Genomic DNA, 10,347 nt, shown 5'->3' on the forward strand with positions numbered 1-10,347 from the left:
AAAAAAAATCAAAAAACATTTAATAAAAATCCCATCTGACATTAATTTGTTTCTCCTTCAATTAACACTCAAGGCTTCCTCCCAGTTTTCCCTTATCAATCATTACATGCTTCTGAGATGTAACTAGAAATAAAAAGGGCAGCCATGTATCGGTTTGAGCTTATGAATTCTATCAATGCTTAAAATATCAAACAGGTGAACTGCTTTAACCGTCTGTACTACATCACACAAATACACAACAGAGCAACAATCACAAAAAAACTATCCTCCCTGCAAACCATTTACTGTTGAAAATTCCTGTCCCTCTTTGTCCTTGGACTTGGCTATCAGTTCTAGAGCAAGGTAGCTGGCACGGTGTAGCTTGCCTGTCGCCTTGGAGCCCTGCAGCTGCAAGCATTCAGCATTTCGCTTGTTTATGTTTTCCCTTGGCTAGCTCCCTCTTTAAATTCTTCAGCAGGAATCCAGAAACGGGCTAAACCAGCAACACATATGACAAACCACGCGAGCTACATCCATCTTTCAACCCAGAGATGCGGATGCGTGCTCCCTATCACGGGCAGGCAGCAAGTAAACATGAGGAGCCAGCAGGTACGAGCGAGCTGACAGAGGAGCAGCGCGGCGAGTCCCGTCACATCGGCACGGCAGCATTTCCCAACGCCTCATCCTCTTCCAGGGGAGCTACGAGAACCGGCAACCGAAGAGGCTAAAGGCGAGGCCGAGGGCTGCCAGACGGCGGGAGGGTCTGGCGGCATCATCGCATCATGGCCCCGCCGGCTGCCTCTGCCCCTCGCCCGGGCTGAGAGGCGGGAGCGGGACGACTGCGAGGAGAGGGAGACGGATCCTCCCCGCGGCTGCTGCCCAGGCCCCATGATTAAGACAGGGGAGATAAATAAATAAACAAGTAAAGCGGGGAGGGGGGGTGGGAAGGAAGGGGGCGGGGAAGGAGCCTGAGGTAGAGGAACGGCGCAAGTGCCTCCGCGCCGGGGTCTGTCATGGTGGTGTGAGGAACCGCCAGACGCCGCCTCGCCTCAGCGCCCGCTGACAGGGGCAGAGCGGGGGGGGCCCCCTCCCGCAGCCGCACACCACCACCACCACCACCACCCCCGGTCCCGCAGGCCCACCGCACACCCCCCCCCTTCACCCTCACCCCTTCGCAGGGCCTCGTCGTAGCTGAGGAAGCCGATGCGGGACTCCTTGGCGCCCATGATGCCCCCTCTAGTCCATGGCCTTCCCCCGCCGGCCGGCTGGGCGCCGCGGAGCCCGGGCTGCGCCGCTAGCGACTCCGGAGCACAGGGCGCGGGCGGGGGGGGGCGGGGCGGGCCGGGGCGGCCGGGGGGAGGAGGCGGCCGCGCGCCCTCCCCGCCGCCGCCTCCATCGCCGGGTCACGTGAGGAGCCCGCCCCGCCGCTGTCACGTGACGGGGGGAGGGCCGCTGGGCTCCTGCACCGCTTCCACCTCGCGCCTCCCTCTCCCTCTCTCTCTCCCCGTGGCGCCTCCTAACGGACGCCGCGCGCTCGCGCGCCTCTCTCGCGCGCCCTTCGCGCCACAGGGGGAAGCGCCCCGCGTCACGTGAGGCGGGCAGGCCCCGCCTCCTTATCTCGCTGCCCGCCGAAGGCGCCGGCGCGCGCCTCCCGCCTTCCCCTCAGCCCTTGACCGGGGAAGGGGGGGCGGCTGACAGGAACGGCGCCGGCCGGGCCCGCCGATCGCCGGCCCGGGTAAAAACCGCGGTCCTTCCCTCGGGGGAGCGAGGGGCCGGTGTCTCCGACCCTGTCTCAGGGCCGTTACGCGCGCAGCCGTACCCACCGGGGTACAAGAGAGGAAGGGCCTGTGAGAAAGAGCTCTCTCCCCTCGCGCCCAGGCTGCAAAATGTGGCACTTGCGAAACCGTCGACACTTTCCGTAGGTGAGCGCAACGCCCGCCGAGGGAGAGGCGCAAGGCTGCGGTGCACCGCGGCCCAGGGCGAAACGGCCTCTCCCCGCTACGGCAGTGCCTCAGTCCCTGTCAGTCCCCCCTCATAGCCCGCAGGGGACCGCGGCTCTCTTCAGAAAGTCCTCTTAAGGAGAGGCACTGCAAGCATGGGGTGACAGTAGGAAGTTCCTGTTCCATTAAAATGGCCTTTCAGTGTCTGAAACAGAAACACGGACTGAATCGTAAAAAGGATCAAAAAGACTTCTGGCCTGCGCTGTTCTTCAGTGTGTTTGCTCTTAGTATTCAGTCCGACGCTTCCACAGAATGGGAGGATTTCCCAAATGGCTTTGTTACAACATTAAGCCTGGTAACATACCCAGGGTCAGTCCCGAGCAGAAAATAAGGAGTTTGAAAGAAAACATTGATTTCCAAGGGCAGCTCGTTCCAAGGATTGTTCCTGTACAGAAACAAAGCCTGTGAAAACACCAGTTGCAAGTCATTCCCTAAGTTACAGTTTCCATACTGAATGATCTTACCACATCAGAGCTGGAGAAAGGTCAAGCCGAAGTTACTTTCTCATTGATGTAAGTTCACGCGTAGGTATTTTTATAGCAAACATTCCAAACAAATTTAATATCTGATATGCAAAGCCAGGAATGCCGATTACAGAGAAGCTGGCTTGAAGGCCAAATTTCTCCTCATGTAACACAAGTGCAAAGACACTACAAATGAGTTATTCGTAAAGCCTTCTTACATTTTTTTCTGCCATCATCTGAATTGTTTATTATCTTAGATTTGTGGCAAAGAATATAATTATTACACTCAAGCATAAAATCTGCCACAAAGGACCTTCTGCCTCTCTGGAATATAGACTATGGGGGTGAGGGGGGAGCTTAAGTGCTTTTTAAAAACATAAATGAAATTACTGGAAACATACTTCAACCCACCAGCCACTTGTTACATACTTACCTGTTAAAGAGGATATAAACTCCCTTATATCCTCTTACTCCTGTGCTACCTTTACATATATCTCTTCTCAATAAAGTCCCTCACCCAAGCAGCTTTCAATTTAGGTACAATATAATCTCTTTAAAATATTTGAGAGAATGAATTCAACAAACATGGCAACATGTCAATCAAAAGCGTAAGCTGGCAATATTAGAAACAGCTGGAGAAGTCTGTTTTATCTTGTGATTAAATGAAGTATTCCAACCCCTAATGATGGCATTCCTTGTTCCATGCTCCATTTGTGATGGATCACTTTTTTTGAAGCATTAACTCGCATCTGAGGAGACATGGTTTAATTCCTGACTTTACTGTGGTATTCCTATGTGACCTTATGTCTAGTAATTATCTTTTAATGTTTTGGTTGCTCCTCTGAATTACAAAGATAACGATACAGAGAGTCCCGTTTTGCTTGGCAGAGCAGTTACAGAAAGCAATTAGAGCAGGAAGCAACTACAATGGTGTTGTAAGACAGCTTCACACCAATTTCTTCTAGCTTTCATGCTGAATTCTCCATGACTGTTTATCCTTGCCTCACCTCTCTTAAGTCTCTTGCTTTCAGTAAGTTATATTATTAAACAGCAACAACAAAACCCCAAGTAACAAGGCACGCCACAGAACTGACATAACACTCCTGGGCCTGTTTCATCTAGACATGTAGGAGTGAAGGAAACTGCCAGGACAATAATTCCCATCCGATGCTATTGCAACCACCACAGCTTAACTGTTCTCCTGCATCTACTCAATTCCATGTTGCAACATGGATGAATTACCATCATACCTTTCTATATGTTTACAGAAACCCATCTATCTCTTTCAAAGGTTTCAAAAAAAACCCTCAACAAATTAAGCTTTCTAGTTGCCCCTCTCTAAAGAAGTACATCATTCCACCAATTCTTAGCAAACTTCCTCTATGCCCATTTCAGATCACTTTTTCGAGTACAGATAACCAGACTTTTATTCCATTTTCAGCTGAGGCCTCACCAGCACTTTGTAAAACTATTCCAGTTTTATTTGTTATGTCTTGACAGAACCTCTACTTGTAGCATACACAAACCCTGTTCTCAGGCAGCAGAGATTATGAGGCAGTATAGGGGTTTTAATGACAACTGGTTCTTTTTTTTTTTTTTTTTGTGATTTAGAAAGAAAGAATGTCTAAACTTTTAATTACAAGTCAGATCCTGACACCATCTTACTTTCACAAACAGCTGACTTGGTATTTGATGCAAATGAGAAAGCATAACTCTCTAGTGAGAAGTTCCTTCCTCTAGAGGAAGGAAAATGGAGTGGAATGATGGTTAATAATGATGGTTAACAATTCATATTTAAAAACATGCTCTTTCCAAAATGGTTAAAAATATGTATTACATTAAAGCTTGCTGCAATTTACAGCTAGCTAAGTTGTTTAGACTTATACTGCATTTTTGTATGACTTTTTAAAAAATCCAGACTAAAGTTACATCTCTTTTATGTCCCAGAGATAGGAATGATGTCTAACAAGCAGTAGAATTTTGTTTGAAGAGTGCTTTAAAATAATTTACTTGATCCATTGTATGCACCATGGCTTGCACCAAATTTAATAACAAAGATATCCTAGATTGGAAAATCAGACTGGAGGCTTACGATGGCAGTGTCTTTGTTCAGATTAAATTAAGCATGTTCTCAAAGGCATTGAAGCAGGAACCTTGAGATAAGACTTTGTATGTTAACCACGGATTAGATCTGGCAGTAAGTTTTTAATGAAGCCTTATTGGGGAGCATAAAATTATAGATGTTGCTACTATTTAAATGTTATGTCAAAGTTAAATCAAATTAAGATACAGTGAATTTAAACTTGTATTAGATGAATTGAGCTCCTCTCTTCTGGTAGAAAAGTGCTATATGTGCAAATCTAACTGTAACTGGCCACGTGTTCTTTTGATTGCTGTGATTTATTTAATTATTCACTAATCACAAATTAATTCATAAGCACTTAGCAAATATCTTTAAGTATCTTTGCATCATTGTCAAGTATCTGTGGAAAACCAGGCATTTACTGCTGCACAGAAGCTGCAGGAGGCTTGCAGCAATGTTGCCTTCTTGGCAGAGCAGCTGCCAGTCACCAGGAGGGTGGTTGGCAGGCCACAATGCTACCAGGAATGGAAAAAAAAAAAAAAAAAAAGACACAGACTTCAACTGAGCCTGAAGTGGGCATCTGCTAAGGAGAAAGTGTTTCGAGTTGCAGTGAAAAGGCCTGAACTCAAAAGAGATAAGCCAAGTAATTGTGAAACTGCTGCAGTGAATCAAAAAGAATTCTGAGAAGAGCTGTGTAAGTCCCTAGGATTTCCTGATTTAAATTCACTAAAAACAGGAAACAAAAATGCAAGTTCTAGGCCCTGCTCTATTATTTATGTCTAAATCTCTGCCTCTCTTTCCCTAGTATCTACCTCCCTGCCCTGAGATATTATTAGTTTTTTAAGGATCAGTTGAGTTTTGCAAACTACTTCAAAATATATATGTGTATTATGCTATTCTATGTAAATGCTGCACTCTATTCTCCAGAATAGTTGCAATCTTTATGTTGAGGATGATATAAAAAAAAATTACAAAACATTTAGGCTTAATGCCTAATAATAACTGAGGCTACTCTTTAGTATTTGTACTTAATAGGAAATTAGGAAATAGGACTGAAGCGGTTTTCAGCAAAAAGATGAAAAAAGCATCCAGAGAGCTAAAACTAAAGCTGAAATTGCCCTAAGTGTTGTATAGAAGCTGATGGCCCAACAGACAAAAAAAAACCCACGAAATGGCATGAGAGGATGAGGACTTGATAGAATAATAGGAAGACTCACGTCAAAGGCCTAGGTCAAAATAGAGCAGAAGGGATCTCAAATTTTATACTTTGACAGAATAGTAGCCCATAGCACCAAAGATTCTCTGACTCTCCATATCTCATAAATTTTTCCCTATAACTATTACTTAGTTGTAATATTTTTGTAAAGTAGCTTCATGTTATTATTACTACAGATTATTTACAAAAACATGCTGTGGAATGGGTCATCTTTAGGCATTTGTATATTAGGAACCCAGTAAGGGAGTTTTCTGGGGTTTTATTACTCCAGCAAGTGAACTTCTGGTCATCAAAATCAAATTTGTGACTAGGAAAATACGTGAGCCTATGAATGCTCAAACAGTCATATAGGTCTTAAATTTTTATGTGTCAAAGGTAAGCATTTCAGTCTGCCCTCTGTTTAAGAAACCCTTCCTTGACATGTCCTGATCTGCTCCAAGCAACTGGAGGCAGGCAGTCTACCCCACGCATTTAAACGTGATAAAACTTTTTGGGGTTTGTTTTTTTTTTTTTGTTGTTTGGTTGATTTTAAGGTGTTTTTTTTAAAGAAAAACCTAAGCCTGAACAAAATCACAGTCCCACACTAGAAGCATGTAGAAAACTTTGTTTTCTGAAATGGTCACAGAGCAGAAACGTAAGAGTAGAACTTGTAATTGCATTTAATGGATTCTGGCCAGACAAGTCCTACTAACTGCACTAAGATTTAGTCTTTTAAGACATTTATGTGCTTTTGAAATGTAGATCCCAAATCTCCAACACAGACACAGTTAACAGAACTATCTTCACCCCTCAAGTCTGGAAGTAAACTTGGTAAAGGACTGTAGGAGCTGATTATCATCTGTAATTTGCATTTATTGCTACTGGTGAGGATTTGAGACACACTGTGCTAGGCACTATACAAACATGAGACAACTTCTACCCCTTCCTGCTTCACAGACAGTCCTGAATGGAATGCAGCAGAGCACATCTCAAATATTTGAAAAGAGCAGAAGGTGGGAGAGATATCAAGGTGCAATAAGAGTATTTGTTCACTGTAGGCCTGCAGTGTTCATAGCTAAATGGTTTCATATCTTTCTAATTATAAGGAACTGATGAATGAGAAAAATACCTCGAATCATTGTCTGCCAATCTAATTCTGATGTTATCAGAGGAAGAGGGGAAAATACAAAAGGCTTCCTCAAAGAACAACAGAACTACACATGCAAATTGCAACTTTTATCACATCCCACATTTTTCTAGGAAACAACTGGTTTATAATAGTAGTCAGGGTGACATTCATTACAGATTTATATAAACTAGGGAAAAGGGAAAAAAAAAAAAAAAGGAACAAGTTCTTACCAGGACCCTCCTATCTCACATTGTTATTGTATAAGCCGTACTCCCACACTATTGCCAGCATGAACTTTGTAGCAGAACTTTGCAGGTGAAAAGGCCATTGCTTTTATGGTCAAAGCTGAATAAAAAAAACCCAAAACAAAACAAAAACCAAAAACAAAATGAAGAAAACAGATGTAATACCTATAGAATTCCGTTTTAATAAGCTCACTGTAACTAGCAGCAGCAGATAAGAAAATGAACTCTAAATATTATCTTCTTTCTCAGGAAGCCCCACCCTATTTTTAATAAATTTTGTGTTTACTTTCTTAACCACAAATACTCAAACAGGATTTCTGCAAACCCAGTAATCATTCCCCTTGTTGAAGGGTTGTGTTAATGAATGCAGCGCTCACCAGGCTTGCAGTGTGGTGTAGCCAGGGGACTCAGAGACATGATTTGGAATTTTTCTGCCCTTATTTTCAGTATGAGGACACTTCTCTTTTTACACCTGCTCTACAGATCCCCACTTCCCAGCACTCTCATGACTTGTTCAAGCAGTTGCCCTTCCCCACCCACCCTGACATTGCTGCCTCTGCCATAACAGCCAGGCCCTTTGCCCCTGGGCTGGCAATTGTCCCCTGCTACTTCCTGGCAGCAGCAGACACTTCATACCTTCCTCCTTCCTGATGGGTTGATACCATATAAGCAGGGTGGGGAGGCAGGAGAGAACAGCGTGTCCTTCTGCCCCAAAGGGCTGAGCTCTAGTGACGGTACAGCGTGGAGGTGACAACTACTGCTACGCAGGCAGTAGTGACAGGAGTCCTGCTATGCACACCCACATGTGGCAAACACCATACCTGTATATCAGGTTGTAGCAGATGTGGGAAGAGGGGTTTGGAGAGCAGCACTCAGTCTTCTACAGGAAAAGACAGCAAGGGAGGTGGAGGCTTCCCACAGGCCTTATGTGAGCTGTGGGCTACCTCTGTTTAATTTTGCCACCCCTTTATAAGAGAATTAATTAATATTTTTTTTGAGCCCCTTCCCTCTGGATATTTTTGTTCCGGGAGTTCATGACAAGTTTAAAGCCACTCAGAATTGCTGCTTATATTACTACTCAATACATAATTCCAGCTCATGTTATTAATAGTGTTATCTACACAACCAAAGAAAATGAGGTACGTCACACATTCTTAGCTATTTTAAGATTTGTGGGTAAGTGATCCCCCACTTTTACTGCAGTTGCCTTTGAAACACACATAAGAAAACACCATAAGGCACGCTCCACTCTTGATGTTCTCTTAAGTAAAACTTCCCTGTGCGTGGAAGGGTGACACAATCACACTTGAGGCCCACAAAGAACAGTAAAAAACCTTTTTTTCCTGGCAGATTTTGCTGATGTTCTTCCAACCCAGAAGTAACAAGGTGCCACAGCTAATGAAAGTCACAAGATAAGTGTAATGCATTAGAAATTTTTATAAATATCACAGCCTTCCTGATTTTCTATCAACCTGTTTGATTATGCCATATATGTGATATGTCATAAGTGTGATAGAATTAATCAGCCTGCTGGAGTGAATGCTAAAGGAACAGATGAGCTTTGGCAAAGCTGTTGCTAGCATTGAAAAAGAAAAACTGTGACAAAAAAAAAAAAAAGGCAGACCTAAATCCAGAAGCATGTCATTCAGAAAGTGAGACATGCTATGATTTAGCATAACAAAATGTAACAAAAATTGATGGGAACATAGATCTCCCATTTCAAAGTGTTGTCTCTGTGTAGATTAAGAGTAGTATCTGTCATCAGGAAACAATGGGAAAAGAAATATGTTTGATGAAAGCAATTCTGTACTCTCTTGTAGACAGAAAACCACTGTGTCGTTGGAATGGAAGTAAAGGATTTCTCTGCAGTTCCATCCTCAGCAGCAAAAAAGTGTTGTGACAAGAGGAAATGCAAATAATTAATCACAGAAGATCAAATGAAAGTGGCTTTGCAAGAAGTGACTAACGTTTACTCTGAAAAGTCCAAGTCGCATTGTAGAAAGAGGATGCTTGCATCGCCCCCAGAGTGTGACAGCAAACCCAGTGCACAGCAGGCAGTGGCTTACCACTGTGGCACAACAGGGCAACTTTCCCTTTCAAAGAAAGAGCTTCTTTCTTCTCAGCACAACAGCTGCTGCACACAGGGTCTCCAACATCTTAGCAGTTTGAATGTTGTATATAGAAAAAGCAATACCAAAGCATAAAACATGTAACAACTTCATGAATGTTTTGCCAGAAGCTGATACAATGGAAAGCACATCTCAAAACAGCAGGGCAGCAGAGTAAAACAAAAACCATGGAGCCAGTACTGTCATGTCATTTGGCACATCCTTGCACTTCCCTTAATTCTGTTTCAGATCTTGGAAGGGAAGGCCAAAGCATCTTATTTGCTAATTAAGGTTTCACACGATTCAAACACTGAACAAACAAAGGACATCCCCAAATAGAGAAACCCGCCAGCCTTCATGACCTTGCCAACAGACTGATGTCTCAGTTCAGTGCTTTCACGACAGATAGAAAAAGAACTCTGGACAACTGCATATACAAACGTGTATGCACACGCACACATTTTTATGCTGGTGAGCACACACAACCACTGATCGTGACCCAAAAGTTTCACCTCCCTGTTTGAGTTAAGGACACTCCAGACACTCCACAGATGGGTAAAAAAACCACCATTAAAATAACAGACCTCTATTTTATGGTGTCAAATGGCTAATCATAGTAATTAGGGATTTTAAAGTTTTTTACCAAGTAGCATTATCTAAGATAGTATCATGCCTGTAATCTGTCCAGAGTCAATGAAGAACTGCTGGCCAAGGCAACAAAAAAAATGTCCAACGGCTTGCCATCTGCTCAAACCACTACGTCACACCTCATTCCCCTAAATACAGCAACAAGCCACAACAGGATGCAGATGACCAGATTGTTTAGCTGTCATTTCAGCTGAACACACAGTGGCTGCTGATGTGTTACAGTGGACTCTCAAAACCAAACATGACATATCGCTGCTGGACAAACAGCTCCTTCAACATTTTGCCTTGCCATTTTTGTGGATCGATTGCACCCATGCAGCAAGGTAAAGTATTAGGGGTTAATCAAAATTTTGCCTACTATATTAAGTATTTGAATGTGTTTTTATTATATAAAACATACTGTTAAATGATCCATAAAAGCCTTTGGCACTCACTCTCCCTTTGGTTAGAAGCCCAGCTACTCCTTGAAGAGCTTTTGGCCTAGCAGCTCCTTTCA

At 43.8% G+C, this 10,347-nt stretch overlaps 1 protein-coding gene across 3 annotated transcripts in view; it reads right to left on the reverse strand.

Moving 5' to 3' along the window:
* Positions 1-1,329, reverse strand: part of USP32 (ubiquitin specific peptidase 32) — an 81,026-nt gene extending 79,697 nt beyond the window's left edge. For 2 of the 3 annotated variants that reach the window (XM_069790961.1, XM_069790958.1), the window contains exon 1: positions 1,148-1,329. In XM_069790961.1, coding sequence (XP_069647062.1) covers positions 1,148-1,205 — 58 coding nt within the window. In that variant the 5' untranslated portion in view covers positions 1,206-1,329. The remainder of the gene's footprint in view (positions 1-1,147) is intronic. The other variant, XM_069790959.1, reaches the window with a different exon arrangement.
* Between the last annotated feature and the right edge of the window lie 9,018 nt (positions 1,330-10,347).

Source organism: Haliaeetus albicilla, chromosome 9 (assembly GCF_947461875.1).
Source record: "Haliaeetus albicilla chromosome 9, bHalAlb1.1, whole genome shotgun sequence".
In the NCBI taxonomy this organism is placed as follows: domain Eukaryota; kingdom Metazoa; phylum Chordata; class Aves; order Accipitriformes; family Accipitridae; genus Haliaeetus; species Haliaeetus albicilla.